Raw genomic sequence first — 26,037 nt, forward strand, 5'->3', positions numbered from 1 at the left:
TTACTATGTTCAAAAAGAGAGTTGGTAGCTTGTGTTGGGATATAAAGGCCCAGTAACCTCCGTGTATATAGTACACGCACATTGTACATGTGAATGCACCCTTTACGTGCCCTAAGTATAAATACATTTTATTCTTTGTGTACCAACACATTGTTGGTACACTTTTATCATCTCGAACTTTCACTCTGCTCACACTCTCTCTAGCCGTCACTCTTATACGCTCTTGCTCGATCTCAAACTCTCTTAGCTGTGTCCTTCCAGTTCCAACAACTGGTATGAAAGCTTAAGGTTCTGTGTACGCTTCCCAACTCGAACGCGACCTTCAGCAGGCAAGCGACAGGCAGAGTCGACTGGTAGCAGACGTGCAGACAGGTCGTCGGGAACGTGGACCAACCAGGCGGCAACTACTCTGCGTGTACCAACCAGGCGACACTGGGCAGTGGGTGTGGATCAGGCGCCTGTTACTGCGCGTGGTGAAGATGTGAGGCGACTAACATGTTTGGCAAGGAGACTCCGTGTCGCGACAGAGGGGGCCATCGTGGAGAACTGACGGAGGGTGTGAGACACGTGCGTGGAACGCTGCTAGTAACGCGGCGGTCAATGGACTTCGTCTGTTTTTTAAATAAATTTTTTTCCTTCAATCTCTTTAATTACCACTTGCCTTGGCGGATGTTCACACACCAGAGGCACAGTTTCAAAATCTGTGCAAATCGGGCCACAGAATTTGGGGCTTTTCCCAGATTTGGCATCATTCATGCCTGTCAGTGACTTTTGAGTTAGAAATTGCAAACATTGCAAGCGGTGACCTCAATTAAATTGGGAATTTTGTAAATTTTGTCGAAATTTTGCCTTTTTGAGTAAAATTTCTTGACATTGGATCCTAGAAATTTGGGGCTTTTCATGTATTGGCAAAGCTTTAGTCAACTGGGTCAGATTGACTGATATTCATGCAATTTTGGACTTGAAATTTCTGCATCTTTTGCCCGTGCAATGGCTAGTTAATGTATATGCAGCAGAGATTTGTTTCTGGTTGAAGAAAAACAGCAGGGTACTTTGCTGGTTCAGCTTATGCTTCCGGAGATTAGTGCATTTACTCTTGTGTTCGTGATAAAATGGCTGCAACTTCTTCCAGTTCAGACATCAAGAGTTTGATGGAGATCAAACGGTTTGATGGTCACGGCTTTGACCTTTGGAAAGACCGTATGCAGGGCATTTTGTTCTTGAAGGATTGTGAGGATGCTTTGCAGGAAGATAAACCCGCACTAATGTCTGATGCAGATTGGGCCACAGTGAATAAAAAGGTTGTGGCTTACATAAAGATGGGTGTCACTGATGACATTCTGACAGACATTAAGGGTTTAGACACAGGTTATGCAATATGGGAGAAATTGAAGACTACTTATGAGATCACCACACCTGTTAATCATGTGCATTTAATGCGCAAGTTGGTGAATATGCGACTGGATGAGTAAAAGCCTGCAGCTGAGCACTTGAGTGCATTTACAGGGATTCTAAATCAGCTCAAAGATGCAAACTTGGACTTTGATAAGTTGAGGGCGATATTTTTGATCATGATACTGCCGGACTCGTGGGAAACCTTGGTGGTTTCACTCAGCAATAACCCCAATCTCTCATATGATGGGGTGAGGGGTTCTATCTTGAATGAAGAAATTAGACGTATGTCTAGTGGAGAAGGCAGCAACTCAGCTTATAATGTAAGAGGCAGGGTTGAAAAGAAAAATGCATATGTAGGGTAGAGAAACAGGAGCAAGAGCAAAGGAAAGGATAAGAGTGACATCACTTGCTATCATTGTGGTCAGAAGGGCCACAAGAAACCTGATTGTAGGTACTACAAGAAGGAACAAGAGAGAAAAAAGAATGCAGGAGATAAAAAGAAGAAGGAAGAAAAGACAAATGCATTGGAGACATCCAAAGACAAAGAAAAGGCCAATGTGGCCTCTAGTGTGGTTATAGAGGAGCTTTCAGATACAGAGGCTGATGTATTATGTGCAGTTGATTATGATGCCCTTGTATGTCACATGCAGGATATACAGATTACCAAGGCTGATGTGATTGATGCTCTCTTGTCAGTTGATGATGGTGTCACTCAGACTTGGATTGCAGACTCTGGTGCCTCTTTCCATGTAACTCCTTGCTTGGAGTGTTTTGCTATGTTCAATGCAGGCAGTTATGGAAAGGTGTACCTTGGAAATAACCATGCTTGCAGTGTTGATGGGATTGACACCGTACAATTGTCTTTAGAAAATGGTCAAGAGCTTGTGTTGAAAGATGTCAGATATGTGCCTGGCATTAAAAAGAGTTTGCTGTCTGTTGGTCAGCTTGACTTGCGTGGCTACACCACACTGTTTGGTGGTGGTTTGTGGAAAGTAAAAAAGGGTTCCATGCTGATTGCAAAAGGATCCAAGAAGGGCACATTGTATTGTTTGCATTGTAAAGCCTTGAATTGTTCCAAGAGTCGACTGGTAGTAGACTTGACCGAAAATCCACCAAAGGCATTTTCATGTTAGGGATGATCTGAGGAACAAACTTGACCGAAAATCCACCAAAGGCATTTTCATGGGCTATGGTGATGAGGGTGAATTTGGCTACAGAGTGTGGTTACCTTATTCGTAGCCGTAATGTTGTGTTTAATGAGGCAAAATTGCTGAAAGGCTCTTTAACCTCTAATGAAGATCTGAAAAAGGTGAAATTTCAGAGTTTGCAGCTACCCATAACTTCAGAAAATGAGCCTCAAGGTGCTGTACCACAGGCTGAAACTGATGATCAACCGGTTACTTTTGAGCCAGATGATGATGGACAGCAAATAGAAGCACAAGGAGGTCATGGACAGCAAGATAGGCTTGCTGATTATGAAAATGCAGGTGCTGGAAATGAAAATGAAGGTGCTGTACAGCATGAACAGCATGCTGAAAATGGTTTACAGCAGCAATGAATGCTGAAAATAATATACCTCGTGATGTAGACCCAATTCCTGACAATGTTGATCATTGGGTACGCAGGTCTACACGTGTAAGAAGGCAACCACATAGGTTTGACCCCTCCTTGCATTATGTGATGCTTACAGATGAGGGTGAGCCTCTTACATACAAAGAGGCCAAGTCATGTGAGTTCAGCTGTGTAAGTGGGAGCTAGCCATGCAGGAAGAGATTAAATCTCTATATGCAAATGATACTTGGGGTCTTGTGTCATTACCAAAGGGAAGGAAGCCACTTCCAAACAAATGGGTGTACAAAGTCAAGACAGTTGATGGGAACCCCAAGTACAAGGCAAGGCTAGTTGCCAAAGGTTATGCACAAAAGGAAGGGATTGACTTTCAAAAAGGTCTTCTTACCTGTTGTGAAGATGACCACTTTACGTGTGCTTTTTGCTCTTACTGCTGTTTTGGATTTAGAGTTGTATCAAATGGATTTAAAAACAGCTTTCTTGCATGGTGACATTGATGAGGAAATCTACATGAAACAGCCTGAGGGCTTTGTAGTTCTTGGAAAAAAGCAGATGGTGTGTAAGCTAAAACGCAGCCTGTATAGTTGAAGCAAGCACCACGGCAGTGGTACAAAAAGTTTGATACTTTTATGCTATCTCATGAGTTTACAAGTAGCCATGCATATCATTGCTTGTACATGAAAAAGGATACAGATGGTAGCCCCATAATACTTGTTTTGTATGTGGATAATATGTTACTAGCTGGGAAAAGAAAGACTAGCTTGGATGCTCAAAAAAATCAGCTGAAATCAGCTTTCTCCATGAAAGATTTGGGGAATACAGAGCATATTTTGGGCATGAGGATTCATAGAGATAGAATGCAGAAATTGCTATTTTTATCTCAAGAAAAGTACATTGGAAAGGTACTGGACAGATTTAGCATGGCTGAAGCTAAGCCTTTTGGGATACCCTTACCTCCTTATCTCAAGCTTAGCAAAGCCAACAGCCCGAAAGATTACGTGGAAGCAAATGCTATGAAGGGAGTTCCTTATGCATCAGCTTGTGGCTCTCTTATGTATGCTATGGTTGCCACTCGTCCAGACATTGATCATGCTGTGGAGTTGTTAGCAGGTTTATGTCAAATCCTGGCAAAGCACATTGGGAGGTTGTCAAGTGTATTCTTCGATACCTTAAGGGTACACAAAGAAAAAGTATTTGCTATGGGCAGGGTGCACTTAGTATTGTGATGTAGACATGGCAGGTGACTTGGACACTTGTAGGTCCACCAGCGGGTATGTCTTTACTGTTGTTGGTGGGGCTGTTTCTTGGTGTTCCAGATTGCAAAACATTGTTGCACTGAGTACCACTGAAGCTTCTAAGGAAGCTATATGGTTGAGCAGACTTGCAGATGATCTCGGCATGTCTATGGGTATTGCAGTTTTGGGATGTAATAGCCAGAGTGCAGTGTATCTGGTTAAGAATGCCATGTATCATTCACGTACAAAGCATATAGATGTGTGATATCACTTCATCAGACAGATTCTGGAAGATGGTCAAATCACATTGACCAAGATTAAAACACAAGATAACCCTGCACATGTTCTCACTAAAAGTCTAAGCAAAGCTCAGCACGAGCATTGGATTCGACTAGTGGGAGTCGGTTAGCTAGAGGTTCATATCGGACCTTTAAGTGGGAGATTGTTGGGATATAAAGGCCCGGTAACCTCCGTGTATATAGTACACACACATTGTACATGTGAACGCACCCTTTATGTGCCCTAAGTATAAATATATTTTATTCTTTGTGTACCAACACATTGTTGATACAGTCTTATCGTCTCGAACTTTCACTCTGCTCACACTCTCTCCAACCGTCACTCTTATACGCTCCTGCTTGATCTCAAACTCTCTCAGCTATGTCCTTCCAATTCCAACAGCTTGATCTATCTAATCATAACTAGATCGGACTTGAGTTATTTAGTGGGAGTGGTAAGCCAATTCATGCAAAAGCCATGCAAGTCACATTTGGATGCAGTGAGGAGAGTCTTGAGATATGTGAAGAAGATAGTTAGCTATGGCTTGTTCTATGAGAAAGGGATCAAACCTACATTGTTTGGATACATAGATGTAGATTGGGCAAGAAGTATTATGGATAGGAGATCCACCGGTGGTTATGTTTTTTCATTTGGTTTAGCCATGGTGAGTTGGAGCAGCAAGAAGCAATCCATTGTTGCTTTGTCAAGCATAGAAGCAGAGTACAAGGGTATAGCATTGGTAGCATGTGAGCAGATATGGTTGAGACTAATTCTATGTGATATGGGGATTGAGATAGATGGTGGAGTTCATGCATTGCGATAACATTAGTAGCATCATGTTAGCAAAGAACCTAGTCTACCATGCAAGGGTGAAGCATATTGAAGTGCGCTATCATTTCATCAAAGAGAAAGTCAGGGATGGAGAGATAGACTTGGTACGTGTCAAAATCAATGACCAAGTTGCGGATATATTTACCAAAGCATTAGGTAAAGATAAGTTTGAGTACTCTAGAAGTGCACTTAGGCTATTGTATCTGTAAGCGCATCCATATCGATTCTTTACACCTGCATCAATTTCAAGGAATAGCCAAGCAACTCTGACAATTGCATTGAAGCATGGTCATTTTACCCTTCAAAAAGCCAAGCAGTCAATTGGGTAAATGACAAAAAGAAGGTACACCTATGGCAGTCTAAGAGCCAAGAACTATTGCAGTCTAAGAGCCAAGAACACTTATTTTTTAGTCTACTTTGGGTTTATAGTCCATAGTGGCTGTAGTTGATTCCTTTCTCAGGCTCAGAGAAATATGGTTTGGAATGCATTTTAGACCCATCTGGCACAATATTGAAGCCGTAATTTAACCTTTCAGGCGATCTTTGTGGCTGCACTTTTTCAGTGGGAAAATGACAAAAGTAGACAAGCATCAGCCCCTTAATAGGCACCATTAGATTTTGTAGTCTTATCGCTTCCTTCTGCTGGACAAATGGAAACATGTATTTCACATGTCAAAACTTCACAAATTGTGAATTAGTTACCCCTTGAGTGAAAAGTTTTCATGTGGGGATGTGTAGCAGGTGTTGTTTTAGTTGGTGAGACATTGTCCAAAAAAAGATTGAGCTGTCAGTTTCCCATGCCCTTTTTTTCCCTCTATAGCATGCTTTTCATTGAAATCACTCCACTTTTCTACATAAAGCTGTCACAGATTTAAGGCCATGTGTCCATGGTATAGTTCTATTCCATATCACAAAGGATGATATCAGATTTAGAATGTGCATTAATCACTAGATCAGCTCTCTGGTCATGCTTTGATTTGGATGGGCTGTCTTTTCATATGGCCATGGATGACATTCACTTGCATGCAGAAAGGGCACGCTTGGTCATCGATATGCATCTTACTGATAAATTGTCAAGAAATGGTTGCAAATACTGTCCATGTCTTGAATTTCAAAGTAAGAATTTAGCTGTGACTTGATCTCATTTTGCAGTCCACCTCGAGGGGGACATATAAAAAATTATAGAAAATGGTGAAGAATATAGAAACCAATGATTTCAATCTTAGAGGAGTTTCGGGATACTTATACGTCAGTAGGAGGAATTGCTCTTGCCTCATGCAGAGTATGATTGTAGCAAAATGGTACTTGTAAGTTACAGAATTGGCAAATACATTCAAGACAAAAATCTTTATTGAAGAATAATTTTTCTTCAAACTCTTTCTTGAATGATTGCAATCAACCAGACAAAAACAAAGCATTTCATGTGTACAAAAGCATAGCGGAGAGTGGACTCAAGAAATCTATCATGTGTGAGCTGAATGTGGTATATTTTCAAACACTTTTGCAGTCTGCCTTACTCCATCAGCATGAGTTGCTCAGGATCCTCTCTTATATTTGGTCGCTGAAATCATCACTCTTTGATTGTTCTTTGCCTTTGGATCGTTGAATATGCAAATATCTGTTTTAGGCCTACACAAGCCAACTGATCAGTGGGAAATTAACACGATCAAGTTATGGCAACGAATTGCCTTTAAGGCAGAGACTTCACTTACGAAGTTTCATTGCAGGTGTGCTACTGCTATGGGGAATTGGTTAATAGAAAGAGAACTACTGCACATTACACCATATGTGCTTGTGCAACACAATGCCCGCTTTGGGATTGTCCCATGTTAGAGTTTCGGAAACAGGGTTGTTAGCTTTGCTACATCTCCGTATTTCCAGGATCTCTCTTTGCAGATATTTCTGCATCTTTTCCTTTGATAGATAATGCAGTGTTCTTTGCATGCACCAGATAGTGGGCTTTTGGGACTATTTGGATAGATTGCATGTTCACTTTGGAGCATATCTACTCTGTGATGTACCTTGCATTAAAGAGCAGTTTTCTATTTATTCTGAGGTTTTGGCTAGTTACATAACTGTCTGTGCTGGGGATGCTGGAGAATATTATCAGAAAAAGGTAAGTTGAACATCACAATCAAAAGGGGGTCCTATCATTGCCAAAACACGTTTTTTAATGTACTACCTCAGGATGTGAAATTTTAAAGTGCGACTTTACATCTGGAAGTTCCATACAGATCATGATGTATATTACAGCTCAATGGAGCATGGCTAACATTGAATACAGATCCCGATGCTAGAGTACAACCTTGCTGCACCAAACGCAAACTTTGATGCACTTGACATGGACTCTCTGGTGATGGGGAACAAGATACTGAGCCACATTATCTACACACATTTGTTAAGCTCCTCCTGGATCAACCTTGGGCACGATCCCGACAAATCAGCTGGACTCTCCCATTGTTGAAAGACTGCTTTTTTTAGCTTGAAGATGCTAAATGTTAAGTTCCAAGGTAGTCTAGATCTCAATGGAGTATGTTCAATACTGTAGGCAGGTTGTGGATTACAGGGTATATGTAAATCTGAGAATTGCAGTTGGATGTTTGCAAGGATAAAACTGTCCAAACCTAGTCCATATTACAGCTATTTGGGAGCACATTTATTGGATGGCAGTCTCATTGGGAAAATGACAAATGCACACCAATAAAATGACAAATGCACACCAATAAAATACTGAACATGGAGGGGGTCTATTTGTGTGCACCTTTATTTCTTTGTTCTTGCAGTTAGCTCATTTTGATAGGTTTAATACAACTAATGTATGGGTGCTTCTTTCAAAAAGCAAAATGGAAAATTGTGCATCCAAAGCAGAATGTTGAAGTGTCTAGGGTAAGCATTATGTGTACCTTTTCAGAGTTTGGGCTAATATTGATTTGCGGATGGAAATTATTTACACATGGATTTTATTTTGCAGCACGTCCAGAGTTAAAGGGGCTACCATGCTTCCTTTTTGGAGAATCAATGGGGGGTGCAGTAGCATTGAAAATGCATTTAAAGCAGCCCAGTGCCTGGAATGGTGCTGTGCTTGTAGCACCAATGTGTAAGGTAAGCCTTACAGGAATAATGCTTGAGATGTATCTTCACTTGAACATTTGAATATATTCTGAAGTGAAAATGGAGCATGTTCCCTGACAAGCTTTCTTAATACACCTATGTCTGATATCTATCAACAGATTGCAGCAGATATGTATCCTCCCTGGCTTGTATTGCAGATTCTGCTATTCCTGGCTTATTTATTCCCACGAGCAAAGCTAGTGCCTGATAGAAATCTGGCAGATGTCTCATTCCAGGATGTTAAAAAGCGACATCAGGTGCTGAGGTTTCCTTCCCCTACATTCCCTTGTAGATCTCTATTTTATATTTTACTTATTTAAATTTATAGTGTTTTAAAATTCAGATAGCTTATAATGTGATAGTGCACAAAAACCATCTCTGGTTAAAAACTGTTTCATGTTTTGAGATCCAGACAGGTTATAATGTGATAGCATACAAAGAGCGTCCACGCTTAAAAACTGCTTTAGAGATGTTGAAAGCCACTGATGAAATATCTAGCCGACTAAATGAGGTATGCTTTGGTTCATTGTCCAATTTTTGAGGTCCAAAAATCTATAAACTATCTGCTTTTTATCATAGAGAAATGAACACTGGAGGCTTTGGCTGCCAAGGCAATCAAATTTGCTTTTAAAGTAAATCCATCAGCAAGTGTCTTAAAATTGGTAAATAGAACCCATGTGAGAGCCTGGAGGACCCTAGTGGTGCAATAACAGGGTGATGAGAGGTCTTGGGAGATGGGATCAAGTCCACAAGGTGATCAACACACAATTGGCAGGGAATAGTAAGGGGCTTATGGGCCTATGGTCTTGAGGCTACTTCGCACTTTGAGGCTAGAGGGTTTGTCCATGGATGGCAGATTTATGATTGGGATTGGCAGAGTGCGGCAAGCCCCATTATTCCCAAGTCCAATTCAAGCATTAACCCTCTCAGGCTCATTTTCTGGGAAAGGGATTTTGGCTTATCAGGGAGGTGCTTCTATTATCACCACTCAGAAAGTTCCAGTAACCAGCTCTACCATCGTGATTTATTGCCCATTTCTTATGGGGATCAACAAAAAATACCAAAGGAAGAGCAGTTGGAGCATTAAGAAAGGGGGGATAACATTGTTTCTGTTGGTGGTGTGAGGGATCCTTTTATTCCTAGGTACCCTGTGTGACGAGTTTGAGAAATTTAGAGATGAATTTAGGCCCATTGAAGCAGGTCATAGGTCGTCCAATCTAGGGATGCCTTGATCTCCTCTAGTAGAGCAAGTGCAAGTATGCAATTTAGAGATGATTAAGGTCTATTTAAGCAGGTCATAGACTATCTAATCTAGGGATGCCGTGATCTCCTCTAGTAGAGCAAGTGCAAGTATGGAAGTCTTGTTGCCAAGAACTTGAAGCAACCTGTGCCTCTTAGTGCCCATGTCTAGATGATGGGTCAACTGAGGTTCAAACCTGTGTGGATGGTGTGAAAGGGCATCCAAGAAACATATAAGATAGCTGTTCATAGCAAGACCATCATAGTGAGAGTGAAAAACATAACAGTAACTTGGAGATGGCTTAGACAGCAAAAAGTGTCAAGAGACCACGTGGGGATCGTAATATCCCAATTTGGTTGATAAATTTAGACATTCTGAATGCTTTTAGATATTTCAAGTCTTACTTTTGGCATTCCTTGACATTGAGTGTGGAGTTAATGGTTAAACACTCAAAATAGAGTGTCAATCTAAGTTTGTTAATGCTACTTTTCCACATTGTCTCTGAATTTGGGGCATTTTCTCTGTATTGCGTGTCAACTTAATGAGTAACACTCAATATTCAGAGTCAGTCTGAGCTCCTTACATCTGCTTACATGCATGGCAAAATGAAGCATCTTCTTGGCAATGCTGACCTCTCATCGAAGTTTCAAATGTAGTAGTGAGTGAGAAAAACACATTAGGTCAAGACAGCGTTGAGTTTACTAAGCTTGTAGACTTTTGTTGTAGTCAGATTCTTAAAGTCAAACCAAAGATTTAAATTATAGAAAATCTCATTGTTTAGCTAATCTGTTCCATATTTTTCAATGTCAAATTGTATTTGCTATGATGAAGACAGCATTGAGTCCACTAAACTTGTGAACATTTGGTGTGTCGGCTCCTTAAAGTTACGTCAAAGATGTTGCTTGTATAGAATGTTATTACATAGCTAATCAGTTTCATCTTGCCAAATATTACATGGCTTCTAATGGTCCTGTTCTGCTTCAGATTTCCTTGCCTATGTTAATTTTGCACGGGGCCTGTGACATTGTAACGGATCCCTCAGTCAGTAAGGTGCTATATGAGCAATCCAAAAGTAATGACAAGACTCTACGTATCTATGACAATGCATGGCACAGTATATTGGAAGGTGAACCAGATGAAGTAATCTCACAGGTTTTAAATGACATCACATCTTGGCTGGAGTCTCATGCAGAACAGGTGGTTTGAGGTGAAGTTTTTGGGCCATCTACTGAATAAAATATTTGGTGATGGTAACTTATTCAAGAGTGTCTAAGACAGATTTAGCTTTCAAAATCACAAAACTGACTCCTTGAGCTGCAAATTGTAATCTGAAAGAAAATTCTTTTAATCCTTGAAGCTTTTGGATCTGGTGCTCTGAGATATACTGCATGGAAAATCTGTAGATGAGCTTGTGGCTTTATGAAGTGAGAAGAGAGAAGTGGTGGGAGTAAGCTGTGTGATTCTTAACAATTGGGCAGCTGTCATCCTATGATGAGAGTTTTCAATGACCCTAGTGTGAATATGTATGGGAAGTAGTCGCAGATAGGATATGCGTGCACGTGTGTGCATGCGCGCGCGTGTGTGTGTGTGATATATGCACATCTAGAGTCATAGAAGGCATGTCAAGTGTGTGTGTGTGCACGTGTGCTGGTTCAAAATTTCTGTACTTTTATCATGCGATTATATCCCACATGTGCTACTTATTTAGGTCTCATATGTACTTCGGCCTTTTTGGAAATGATCTCTCTAGCAAGTGTTGGTACGAGTTGAGATGCATCTAATGCAGGTACTAAGAGGACCTGGGTAGCATTTAAGCAAAAAGATGGCACTCTACCAACCATACTTCTTGTATCTCTCCTATGTTGGATTTCTCTCATGCTAATCATACATAGATACATACCTCTTCCATAGCCTTCGATGCATTGTTACTTAGGTTCATACTTCGTTGAAGGGACAAAAATGGGGCGATATGAGGGTGTCATCACAGAGGATCAGATCTGCCAGTTATGTGGAATAGAGGTAGATTCAGAGGAGCATTGCAAATGCTATTGCATCGTCTAATACCATTGCTTGTTTCAAGAGCATTTTGGGCCATTATGCAAAGTCATGGAGTACAAGGATTAGAGGTTCCTAGGATTGTTCTTGGTTGGAGTTGCAATGCGGGAGACTCTTTTGAGAGAGAGGGGATTGATGCGTCTAGATCCACCTACACAATGTGCTCACAAAGTTCCTTACATCGTTGATCACTAGGGCTCCTTCTCCACTAGTCTCCACTATCTTAGTCTTAAGGAGTTCATGCTCATGTGGGAGTACTCTAGAGGGAGCCATATCCGTATGGAATCTACTGCCTATAAAAACATCTCAATCTTCTATGTCTCTAAAGCTTGTTGCTATGCTACATCTAATTGATCATATTTGCTTTCCTTCACATAGCAATTCAATGGCTATAAACCTTTGTTGGGCTGAGCTATCTACTCTTGGAACATATTGTGAGTAACCAAATTAACGTTCTTTGTTGGACTTAGTTACCTACTCTTGGAACAATCTACAAGCAACCAAATTAGCATTCTTTATGTAAAACTCTTTAAGCCTTTTTAAATTCAACCCAATCTAGCTCCTTTAGGTATGATCCCATAATGTGCACTTTTAACTTATGCACAGTGAGTTGAACAATGTATTGGATCCATGCAAGCTGTGTGATCCCAAGAGCAAGGTGTCCTTGACCATGAGGGCAAGAAACCAGTCATCCTCACCATTGATAAATATGAGCCATTATTGCTTGCCACCCAACAAGAGATGCCTATCGTGATACTTGAGTAGGTAGCTATTTTGCCTCATGAGGGGGATCCTTAGATGAGAATAGACTTTATAAACTTTAGTTTTCTAGTTTTTCAGGATTTAGTTTTTACTTCTAGTTTTATTTCTTTTGGTACTTTTGTTTTAGATTTAGACATTTGATTCACTTGTTTAGATATATTTTGATTAGACTCTTTGATGAGATATGGTTGTCGTTGTACTATATGCTCAAGTCTTATTGGCCACTTTGGCCGTTTGCAAGTGCCCCCCTTGCACCAACACCCCCAACCCCCCCCCCCCCCCCCCCCCCCCCCCCTTGATGAGATATGGTTGTCGTTGTACTATATGCTCAAGTCTTATTGGCCACTTTGGCCGTTTGCAAGTGCCCCCCTTGCACCAACACCCCCAACCCCCCCCCCCCCCCCCCCCCCCCCCCCCCCCCCCCCCAACACACACACACATACACACAACTCAAAGCAATTCCAATTGATATTCTTAAGCTAAAGGGGTTTTGTAAAGTGTGCAATTGGACAATTTTGTGAGGTTGCAAAGTGATCTCAAATGAGTTTTGAAGGTCTAAGAATCAAGCTAGTTTAGGGCCATGACATGCATAGCAAGGAGGATGGGATCTTATGAAAGACATGTAAGATGATTCTTGGGCTTATTGTATTCATTTAGGCTTCAAGTAGTACTACAAGCACACATTGGAACAATAATATTGTGACTCGAGCTATGTTATTTAAAACATGAATGGTGAAATCACCTAGGGTTTTGTAAAGTGAGAAAATTTGAAAATGTAGTAAGGTGGCAAGGTGAACTTACAAGAGTTTTGAGGCCTAAGCATTGCTCAACTTTAGGGTCATGACACATAGAAAGGGGGGTGTATCTCATGAAAAACCTTTATAATGATGTTGTGCTTATTGTATTCATTTAATCTTTATGCTGTACATGCAAGTGTTAAAGAAATATATATTGACGTGAGCACACTAAATTTTTCCTTTGTTCATGCATTAGCATGTTGATATTTGGATTCCACCCTCATTAGGTCTCAAGATTATTCTAAGTGTACTCTTTTACAATCTTTGTTGAAATCCACTCACCACTAGGCCACTATCGCAAGATCTAAATGGAATATAGTCAATAACATATTTGTATAATATATACTTTAAGCATATTAAAAGACACTATTTTCATCATACATGCATAGAGATGGACAAGACATGTCACTATTAATCTACTAGCTAATTAAAACTAACCTTGGTAATTAATTAATCAAACGATTTAATTAAAACTAACTTCTGTAGGCCTTATTCAATGCTCTTATTTAAACTAACCCCTAAGTTAACTACATTACACATTTAACACTATTATGTGTAATTCTTAATAATACTAATTAAAGTGATTAATGATAAATAATATTGAATTCAAACTTTAATCACTCACACTTTGCAGTTTCTCTCTCGGTACTTTTGACTCACATATATTGTTTTTCCAACCCTAACTTAGGATTCACTTGGGAATCACTCATTCATTTTTGTCACTCTAACTCTACTTTAGGTGCCAAAACTTAACCAACCAATCAAACAGTCTATGTTTTAACAACAAATAATGTCTATAAAATAATCAATGGTATTATCTGTTTAATCAACAGATAATTAGTTAATATGTGAATGTAGTGACTAAACACTAATTTATTATATGTCATTATTAATCATTTAATAACACTATAGTCAAAATCTAATCTAAGTCTAGCTTTGACTAGTTACTAATTTACCCCACACCTCAAAATCTAATACAATTATAATCTAATCAAACACCCCACACTTCAAAATCTAAACTAATCGAAATATAATCTAATACATGTGAACACAATGATTAACTAACACTAATTAGTTGTATGCCATGACTAATTATTTAATAATACTACAATGAAAATCTATTCTAAGATTAACACGAATCAAATGACTAAAATTTGATAAATTCAAATAATCAAATAACTAAATCCAAATCTAATCCAATACTAGCACTAATTAACACCGCCAATCAAATGACTAATACATTTGAAACCAATCTAATCTAACACTGACACTAATTTACTAATTAATGCTATACTACTAGCTAATTTAATCTAACATTAATCCTAATAAATAAGATTTGAAAACAAATGACTAACCAAATCAAACACTATTAAACATACTAATCAAATCGAAGAGCCAAAGAAATAGAACCAAATTAAACAAATCAAATACACTAATACACATATTAATCAACCTCCTTAATGTTGAACGTCAAACAATGCAAATCGTTAAGGGAATGGAAATCCTACATGTAAAGTTGAACAATACAACAATGCCAATGCAAATTACTAAGGGAATTCATCACCTCCAACTGGACTTGGCTGGCTTGACTCTTCTCACATTACTTTGTCTTGCATCACTCTTGGTCTTGCACTTTGTTTGGTGTTCTCTCTCTTCTTCATCATCTATTGTCTCTCTTCGTTCCTTTTTAGCATTTTTGTTGCTTTTCATATACTTTAGCAGTAAAAAAGAAAACTAAAAAAGATTTTTGTTGCTTTTTCTAAACACCAAAAAATATTTTTGTGTGTCCAAAAAGATTTTAGTGTGTTTGCATTTCGAGAAAAAAAGTTTTTCAAATTGAAAAAAGATATTCGTGTGTCTATCAATGAGATAAACGATAATTTAAAAATGATCATTTAATGCATGTGTAAAAATTTTAATATATACCCACATCTCTTTTTTTCATGTTGTGGAAGATGCCTATTAGGCAAACTAAATTTGACAATGTCACAAAAAAACTTTCTCTATTTTTCTAAAATGGCTATTTTTGGGCAAAAGCAAATCAATCTACTAAATACATGTATTTGGAATAACCCTCTCAATGCATGGAGGGAGATTGTACCCAATCTTGTGTTGAGTGCTCTCTCTTGCTTTTTCATGCTTCATTCTTTTGTATGGTTCCTTCTCAAAATTGTGTCTTAAAGTGCTAAGATATGGTGAGAGGATTTAACACTACTTTTAGAGCTTTGGTATGATTGGTGTAGTAATCATTTTTAGCCATGGCTTCTTCCTCACATGCATGAGAACATCATCATCATCATCATCATCATCATCAAGAAGTGTGCTCTTGGTTGATGGTCCAAGATTTGGTCACCAGGTTGTGGTTTTTACTTTTAAAAACAAAAACATTTGTGATACAAGCCAACAAGCTGATTTCAAGAAGAGGTAGGTACCTAAGCTTTATACCCAAGCCTTATCTTAGTGTGTATTAAAAGCTAGAAGGGATTGTTCATATGCAGCCCTTTAGATATAATTATGTGGCAACAAAGAACATGGATTCATATTTTGGACAATAGACCATATTGTTTTTTTGAAGTTGTCATTTATTAATGTGAAAATTAGAGTAGACCACAACTTCAAAATTTAAAATATGTGGTTGTTTGTATGTAAGCTTTGACCACCACAAACAATTGTTTCTATGGGGGATCCTGCAACATCTTTGCCTATGTTAGAAAGCTTTAATTCTTCATGGCCGCCACCTACTAAAAGGTTCAATCTTCTATCAATGTAGCTAGAGGAAGAATAGAAAGAGCACATTCAATTTCAAGAGCAATTATTAAAACTCAAAAGACCGCATGATGAAAATTCTAACCAAATCACTCTTACCATAACTACTATGCTCGATATTCAAGCTGAATGCAATGAGGAAATAGTTAGTCAAAGAACCTTCAAATTTGGAACTTGTGATGGTAAGGAAGATAGTATTAGTTTTATCTTGGATCAATTAGTTCAACGATTATTTTCATGATGAAAAGTATTCAAAGCAAGAGAAGATTAAATGCACATTGCACCAATTGTTGGATAAATCATCTTTATGACGGAATATTATACGAGTGCTAGCCATTCTCTTAGAACACTTTTAAAAGGAAGATAAGTGCTTTTTACCTCTGTAGTTCAAGCCACATGCTCAACAACAACGAGACATTCTTGCCTAGTGAGGACAAGTGACAATGCCATGGTATGATGAGCATTTTTGGCGTACCTTCTTCACTTGTGTATTCCTTGATCACACTTATTAGTGGAAGTTTATGTCTAGAATTACCACTACTCTTATCTCGGAGGTGAACATGTTTAAGCCTACTCTTATTTAATGTGGTTATTTCCTTGGTGCATGATGCTGAGAGGAAGAGTATCAAGGAGCTCAAGTTGCTATACACACCATTAAAATTGAGCATAATAACCAAAGTGTCACTTGCATGGAATTAGGAAAAATAATCTTACCCTTTGCTTAGTCACACTCAAGGGAAATATGCAATCATAAAGGTATATAGGATCTCTTTCTTTTTAATCAATGAAATTCAAGTTAAGGAATCACAAATTCCACTGGCCCAACAAAAGTTATTTGCTAATTTTTTTGATTGCTTTGTTCGATGATCTACCACCCGATTTGCCATCGTCTAGACCTAAGGATCATAAGATCAACTTAATCCTAGGAATTTAGGAACCTTGTAAGGCTCCTTATCATCACAATTTCATAAAGCAAAAAGAAATCCAAAAGCAAGTAGAAGAGCTCATTAATCATGGATTGATACGACCAAGTAGTTCATTGTTTAGAGCTCTTGTTTTACTTATTAAGAAAAGAATCAAACTTACCAAATGTGTATCGACTGCAGAGTACTAAACAAAATCACAATTAGAAACTACTATATGATTCCTAGAGCTGAAGCCCTCTTATATAAGCTTCAAGGTGCAAACATGTTTGCTAAAATTGACCTTATGCCTCTCAATTTGGTCATTAAATTCTTGGTTATACCATTTGGTTTGACTAATTTTTAGCTGCATGATGAATTGCATATTTTTGAAATTTCAATACTGCATAATTGTTTTCTTTGATTATATTTTGGTTGTTAGCAAGAATGAAGAAGAACACAAATAATACTTGCCTTGTCTTTTGTAACAAATCCAATTGTATATAAACTTAGAGAAAAGGAACTTCTTTTAAACCAAAATTGAGTATCTAGGCCTTATAGTCTCAAGTGAATGAATTAAAATTCATTCTAAGAAAGTACATGCAATTTCTAAATTATACATAAAGTTCGATCTTTCTTAAGTTTAGCTAGTTTTTATTGAAAATTTATTCATATAATTTTTTAAATTGCTTTGCCTTTGACTATGTTATTAAAGAAGGCAATTGTTTTTAGTTGGGGTGAAAGCCAACAAAAATCTTTTGGTTTATTGGAGCACACACTCACCCATGCACCTATTTTATAAGTGCATGATTTTAATAATCCATTTTTAAAGTTGTTATAGATGCAAGTGATTTAGGCATTGGTATTATATTAATGTAAGATTCTCACCCAAGTGTATATTCAAGTTGTAAACGTAAGCATTTTGAATTGAAGTATAACACACATAAAATAGAGTTGTTAATTGTTGTAGATATGTTGTGCACAAGTTGAAAATGGAATTTGTTTAACCTCTATAATTGATATATTAGATGGGTTACCTTTATTCAATCCTTTTGTCCACTTGTTCAGTATCAACTTTTGACTATGAAAATATTGTTGTTGATGCTTTAAGCTGATGTTTTTCTATGCATAATATTTCTATGATACTTGCACTTTGCTTGATTTTTTGAAGGATACATATATGCATGATCCAAACTTCCATGATGTTTGGCCTTATATTTTAAATAACAATTGGATTTTGTGACAATTTTGATTATTTGGACGGTTTTCTTGTCTTTGAGGAACTTTTGTATGTCACCCAATTGTCTCAATATTTTGTACTTCAAGAATTCCACAATTCTCTATATATGGGCCATTGAAGCATTCTTTCTATTCTTCATGACAAGATGATTGACAAAATATGGATAAGGATGTTGCTAACTTTGATTTTGAATGTCAAACTTGCAAATGGGATGAAAGACACCATGAAGTACAATATTGGTTGCATATATCTCTTTTAATTCCTAACCTACTTTGGAAACAAATTTCAATGGATTCAATTATTCGTTTTCCCACTACTTCCTCCAAAAATTGTATTCTTTGGACTACTTTTGATTGCTTAAGTAAACAATCTTATTTTCTACCTTGCAACATGAAAACTTTGATTGCTTCTCAAGATACTTATCTTTTTCTTAGGATGATTTTTGTCCATTATGTTTTGCCTAAAATGATCATATCTATTCATGATTATTTTAGTGCATTTCATCTTGAAACCAATGGACAAAGTGAAGCCATCAACTGCACAATTCTTGATTTATAGTGTGCATACACTATCTCACATCCTAGCATTTGGGTCAAATACATTCATTTAGTTTAGTTTGCACAAAGTGATACATTACACATTGCTAATAAAAAGGCATCGTTTGAAATTTTTTGTGCTAGATGTGTGCGTACAACTTTATTCCATTTGTCTAATTGCATACTAGCTCTTGTTGATGAATTGGTGTAAGATCAGCCATGGAATTTAAGGAATGTGATTTTATTTGGCTAAGAATGGAGAAACGTAGACTAAAAAGTGTCAAGTAAAATCCTATGGTAAAGTTTTCTCCTAAGATTTATGGGCCTTTCAAAATCATTACAAAGATCAATGTCAATGCATTTACTTTGGATCTACCTTCACATTGCAATATTCACACCACATCACATTAGTATTCTTTGACTCTTTAGAGGAACTCTAAGCATTCACCTTGTTTATGAACAACCACTTTTGGTAGAGGAAGATATTGAAAATTTAGAATCTAAAGCACCAATCAAATGATCACTAGGCTTGGAAATACCTAGATATTTAGTCAAATTTAAGAACCCCCTATTAAAGAATAATCCTAATGAATGATAGCTCACATTTTGCACTCTTATTCTTGTCGACCCATTTTATCACAAGCAAGTGAGGATAGTTGTTTTTTCCACTTTGGGAGTATGCTACCAAGGGGTGTTAGGAAGAGGGATGGCCTTAAATGGTTCTCCTCTAATGATGAACTTAAATAATTCTTCTTTATGCATTGGGGCATGTTCTTAAGGGAATAATGTTCTTAGATGGGTTTTCCTTGAGTGAATAGTTGATGGAGATATTTTTTCTTTCCGAGCACGAGACTCACTCTTGTGTATGTGGATGATTTCCACTAGTGATTCCATAATATACACATTGGCCCAGTGTTAGTGTTTAGGTGTGTAAAGTGTTCTTCTATAGTATCCTTTTAATTGGTTGGGTACTCTTGGAGTATCCCTTGACTATTTATTTCAGTGTCAAATGGTGTTTAATAATTTTAACATTGTTGAAAAATGATTTATTTATATTGATTCTTACATTGAATTTATTTATGACAATTATCACACTGATTTTATTTGTTGTTAGAATCAATTGATGTATAGAGACAATAAATAATACATTCATAATGCTGTGTTGAGTATTCAATTGGATTTTGTTATCATTTCACATTTATTATTATTTATTGGTATTATTAGGCTTATTTATTGAAGGCGTGCCAATGGGTTTATATATTTTTAGGCATTGACTACTATTTGCCAATCGTTATTTTTAAGGCACATTAACATTGGAATTAGACTATTATTTAGCCTTAAAGTTTGATTATTTATTTGATACATGAAGGTTCAAACTTTATTTCAATTAAGAAAGGAGAATTAACAAAAAGCTTACTCTATCTTCATGAAAGGGCTATCTTTGTAAAACCAAATGGAACAAAGTAAATATATGCATTGAAGAGGGTATTTTCAATGCATGGGGTAAATTGTATCCAATCTTGTGTCGTGCATTCTCTCTTGCTTTTTCATTCTTTTATGTTTTTATGTGATTTCTTTTCAAATTTGTATATTGCAATAATAAGTTATGGTGAAAGAATTTAACAAAGGTTTATGTGACCTTATTATATTTATCATTATTCTTATTCTCTCCCTCCCGTCATCTCTCTCTCTCTCTCTCTCTTTGAGGTTTCAAAACACAATTAAAAAACTTATATATGCTTAAATGAATTGATATGGTTAATTTATTATTATAGTTATTTTTTTGCAAGAAATAAAATATACTAATGACACTTTTAATAGATTTGGCTACTTATAAGCGATCACAAGTTATGGTGGACTTACACAATGGGTTAGAGCATAGATAGTATCTCACTTCTATGTAAATGACCTAATTGGGTGCTTATTACCAACTCAAGCATATCATGGTTCAACTTGCTTAGAGAAAGAAAAAAATATGTAGGATTGTGCGCTAAATCTACTTGAGTAGAGAATTATAATCAAGAAGATAACATTATCATGAAAATAGTATATAATATAAGTATAGCTTGAAAGTTGAGAATGTGTATATCTTAAGAGCTTATGTATGATATCTATATTGGGAATCTCTAAATTTTAGTAGGGTCCCTAATTGGTCATAGTTTAAGGGTCTCAAATTGGTCTCAAAATGATAATTTGAAAAAATAGAGATGATGTTTTAAAAAAAATATGTTTATCTTCATAGTTTTTGCAAAATTTGATTGTTTCTAAAAATAATTAGCAAGATCGTAGCTTAAGATACCTAGAAGTTGCTCACATCCATCTCTCTTATTATGTTTCACATCATCATCATCATCATCATATCTCATTTTTCTTTTTGCACTATTGCTTTTTAGGAAAACAAATGCATGAATGCACTACAATAACTTGTCTTAAGCTCTTATTCCGCTTTGAGGTCATGAAATAAGCCATGAAAAAATGTTTTTTTTTCTCTTTTTCTACTTTGAATTGATGAAGAAATTAGATGTTTTGTTTCATAATGGGGTGCTAAAAGTTGGGGGGGGGGGGGGGGGGATACATAGGGGGACAAGCCTATAAGTGGTATTCTACTAACACTCAAGTGATACTATATTTGCATTTTTGCAAGAACTGTTGATTAAAGTTTGGGTTGTATTGAAAGATTTGCTAGCATATTTAGTGGGATTGGGTTTGCATTGAATAGTTGTGGATGCACTTGGGGGGCTAGCAATGTGAATATATTCTTTTTCATAAGAAGTTTTCCAATAATGGGTGATAGTTTAACACATCTTGTGGGGTTTCTTCATCATGTTTAGATATTAGCTAACCAATAATGGCATATACACAAATAGGATCATATGTCATGGTTCTCTTTACCCTACATTGTTTAGCATTGGGTGATAAGGTATCTTTCTAAAAGGTTGAGTTTTCTTACTTGTGTACCAATTTGATAAGTGGGCATCCTCTGAGTCCCAACCAACTTTCACAATTGTGTGATGTCTCTTGTAGATTAGTTCATGTTCATCCCAAGTGATAAGCCATTTCATAGCATGCAACCACTCATTTTTATATTTTAAACTAATGTTACAAAGTTCATTGGCCCTAGTAACAATGGTATATACCTCCTCTAGTTAATAGATATGTGCAAGACATGCTTTTTGAGATTTATGTGTTCTCTAAGTTGCATTTAGAAGTAATTCAACTTTGAATTAGCAAGAGGGTTGCATTTAGTTATGCTTACATTGTTTACAGGTACTTTGCCTCTTGAATTGGTCATATTCTCATGTGTCATTGTTAGAGTTGAAGGGGCTATAGGCAATTTTTGGTTTCTCAATTTCTTTCTCTTTGCATTTCTTGGGAGTTGCCATGGTTGACTTTCTTCTAGTTTTGGTGGAGCTTTCTTGGGGGGAACACATTGGCTTTAGCTTTGATAGGCTTTTCTTCTCTAGTTTTGTGGGCTCATCCTTTTGTTTGGATGAGGAATCCTTGGGATAGGTCTCTTGGATTTGAAGAAAGATCCTTGGTTTGTTGTTTTTGCATGTGATCAAAGTTTATCAACATGAATGGTTAGTTTTCTAGCTTTGGGTGTGGCCAGATTGTCTTGTTACCTTCATATTACTCTTGAACTTTGAGGAGCCTTTAGCCACCGCCTATGCTTAGAATGTCACCTCCAAGTGCATATTTCTTGGGATGAGGGTTCTTTTGTTTTCTTATCTCATGGGTTTTCCTTGACTTAAGGCCACCATCCCAAGTGCTATCTTGAGCTTATTATCCTAGTCATCCTAGCTGAAGGAGACTATCTTTGGCATTATAGTGATAAGAGTCCTACTCATTGATTTACCCTATTCATTTTCTTGAGGTTAGTAAGGAAAATACTTCTAATGGATAACTAAAAAGGTTGAAAATAGATAATTACTTTATTTAGGAAGTGCTTCTCTTGATCACTTGCCAATTCTGAGAAATAGCAAATCTCAAGATCACCTTCTCGTGTAAAAACATCATCATGGTATGGGTATTGTTATTTTATGTGGATCTAGCTTTAGCTCATTTTATAAGATAGTATTTGACAATAATGATGTATCATGCTATGAGTATTTTATAGCCAACGGAGTTTGTGCCCCACTTTTTTAAATGCTGGCAAGATATGATGGCATTAATTATATCTCATCCTTTCTAATAGGGGCTTCCATGCACTGGCATTCATCATAATGCTATGATAAAGCAATATGCATCCTTAAATAGGGTCATCCACCAATGTTTGTTCCTTGCACCTTGAATAAGGGGCTTCTCTAGCAATCCATTTTCTAACATCTAGACTATGCCATCTTGCCATTCGCATGTGACTTTAGATTGGCATATATTGGCTTATCCTTATTGAATGAAGAGCAAGTGGGTGTCAAGAACATTGTTATATTTTCTATTATAGAATATCCACTAGTCAATCTTATGACATTCATACGCGATGTTATGTTTTTGTCCTATACTAGTATAAAATAATCAAACTTGAGTAGAAGCAAAATACATCTAGCAATCTTCCTTGTAGTGAATTGCTTTTACATGAGATATAATAAAGCATATAATAGTGCATGGCTTTTACATGAGATCTAATAGTCTTTTCAATTCTTTATGAAAAATATTATAAGTACCATTGTTGTGATTGGTCTTTCTTTATGTATTGTTAGACATGCATGTATAGAAGATTCTAGAGATGGTGCTTTTAAAATAAAGACACAAACACAATCAACTTAATAAATGTGGTAGTTTTGTCTTTGAGCATTAGTGATGATGAACTTCAAGGTTCATGATCTTTAGAAGTTCACATATATTTTGAAGAGAGGCAACCTATGCATGTGCCATCTGAACCATGTGCCACTACTATTAAGGACATAGAAAATTATGAGTGAATTATGAGCGATAGATGCATGTCATCATTGATAATGTAAGTCCTTCAAAAAATGTGCAAGTAAAACTTGAAGAGAAGTAGCTTAAAAATACGACTAGCAATGAATGTGCCATTATTGAGATAATCTATGAAATGTTGAATAAGAAATTCTTAATGTTTGATATGTTGGGCACATAAATGCTAATCAGGAAAATGCTTGTGTAGAAAATGTAATAGGAGCATGTGATTTTTAGCCTAGCAAAAAGGTATCATCAATGGGAAGATGAAAGTCATAATAAATTTGAGTCAAAGGCTGCATTGATTTTAGATCTCAATGGTGTGTTCATTTATTTCTCATATAGAGGGTCTTGCCCACATTTTTCTAGTACATGAAAGTAATGCATAGTGCACAAAAAGAAAATTTATGTTGCTATGAAGCCAGATGCAAGTGAATTCTTGGAATGGTACCTAAAACATTTTGATGTCTTTTTTTGGACATCTTTATGTATCCAAAGGCTACAAATATTATAATATGGTGCTTTCCAAACCTTTATAATCATATTAAAGATGTGTTGGCACTATAGCAAAGAGGACCTTGTCACTATTGGCAAAGGTAAACCGATATTCGACAAGAAGCTATAGTATTTCTAGAATGCCTTTCTTAAATACCATCCAATTGGTACACTTTTGATTTACCGCCTTACTTGTGGTAGCTCCAAACTTATTATTTGTACTTCCTACAAATAATGGGTAGTTTGTTCTCAGTAGTGTGTAGTAGCATGATTTAGTTTAGTAACTACCACCTTATGTACAGTAACTATTATCTTGTGATAGCTTCCAACTTATAATATTTACTTTTTAAAAATAGTGTGTTGTCTAATCTAAGTTGTGGCTAGCCTCATGCAGTTGTTGGTAGCAACCATTTTGCATGTGCTAGCTACCAACTATTGGGATAGATACTAGACGACACATTGTTTGAAGTGCTATTTGTTCGAAGTAGTCTAGTAGAATTTTGTTAGTAGACACCACCTATCTTGTGGTTTCCAATTATGGCAATAATTTGATTACAAAATCTATGAATATGTACAAGAGGACAATTTTTATTTCAATACTATAATTTTGGCATATTTACAATCTTTGCATCCTCTCTATATCAGAATTGTCCAAATAGTCGGTGTCGTCAGTCAAGTGCACATCATCTAAGTCAATGGCATTGGGATGGGGATATGGCATTCTAACTTGGGGTTCTGGGTGTGGAGTTGGAGGGTCATATGTAGGTGGTATTGAGATATTTCGATGAGAACTGCAATTGATTAGATTTTCAACAATCTCTGCTCTAAATAGAAGAAGGTCATCATCTGTGTAAGTTGCTAAGTGCTCACCTTGCATAAAATCATAGAAATGAGACTAAGTATAAAATTGTTAAGGCTATGCGGGGTTAAATGAACAAAAAGTAAACTTACATCACACATTTGTTGCCCAAGTAGATGTTCCAGGAGTAGTTTTGCATTGTAGCAAACTCTCCATCGACAACTATGGCCGTCACAATACTCCGGCACTGTGCAAAGAATAATTCTTGTGTTGTCCAGCATTTCATGGTCTTGAACCATTGCCTTGAAGCTATTTACTAGTTTTTTTAAAAGATTGTTTTGGTAAAGGAAAACATAGTTAGGACTTTTCTTTCTCCCCCTTCCCCTCTTTGTCTCCGTCTTCGTCTTTGTCTCTGTCTTCATCTCCATCTCCATCTCCATCTCCATCTCAGTCTGAGTCTTAGTCTCAGTCTCATGGAACTTATTGCTTCACATTGTCATGGTATCCTTTAGTTGAGTTGGCTAGAAAGCATCTCCGTGTGGGAATATCATAAACAATCAAGCTCCAATGAGATTTACAAGGCAAGGAGGACATTAAAAATTGGAAAAAAAAATATTTGAGATAAATTAAAAGAAACATACCAGAAAGGCGTTTTTTTCACGGTATGCCATAACTAGATGTTGTATGAGATCCAACTTGCAATCTCGATATCATGAGCACACATCCAAAAACGATGTTCTCTTCTATGTCAAAACTATCGATAGGAGAGAATCTATGACAAAAACCTTCTCTTGAACATAAAAGGAAGGTTTACAAGAATTAAGCTACAAAAGCAAATAAATATATGGGTTTTGGTTACGAGGTGCCTATGCACTTATTTATAGACATAGTGATATGATACATAACTACTTCAATAGTAACCAACCATACAATTCAAAGTTATATTTGAATGTCATATAGTGATCCATATCATGTGAGAGTATGCTGACATGCATTACATGGATTAGGACATTGGCTAAGAAATCACATGAAGATATTCTGTTGGCAATTCACTAAGAATATCGCCAGATATGGGTGGATCATAATGTTTAATTTTAAGTCAATGTGAGTA

The 26,037-nt window shown here is 36.8% G+C and overlaps 1 protein-coding gene across 2 annotated transcripts in view; it reads left to right on the forward strand.

Annotated features, from left to right (window-relative positions):
- Positions 1-11,368, forward strand: part of LOC148019307 (caffeoylshikimate esterase-like) — a 65,426-nt gene extending 54,058 nt beyond the window's left edge. For both annotated transcript variants that reach the window (XM_087660908.1, XM_087660909.1), the window contains exons 6-9: positions 8,281-8,411; positions 8,540-8,677; positions 8,833-8,931; positions 10,645-11,368. In XM_087660908.1, coding sequence (XP_087517034.1) covers positions 8,281-8,411; positions 8,540-8,677; positions 8,833-8,931; positions 10,645-10,866 — 590 coding nt within the window. In that variant the 3' untranslated portion in view covers positions 10,867-11,368. The remainder of the gene's footprint in view (positions 1-8,280; positions 8,412-8,539; positions 8,678-8,832; positions 8,932-10,644) is intronic.
- The last annotated feature ends 14,669 nt before the right edge of the window (positions 11,369-26,037 follow it).

The sequence above is a fragment of the Lygodium microphyllum genome, chromosome 20 (genome assembly GCF_053477565.2).
Source record: "Lygodium microphyllum isolate KBCC chromosome 20, Lygodium_microphyllum_v1.1.10, whole genome shotgun sequence".
NCBI classification, from domain to species: Eukaryota; Viridiplantae; Streptophyta; class Polypodiopsida; order Schizaeales; family Lygodiaceae; genus Lygodium; species Lygodium microphyllum.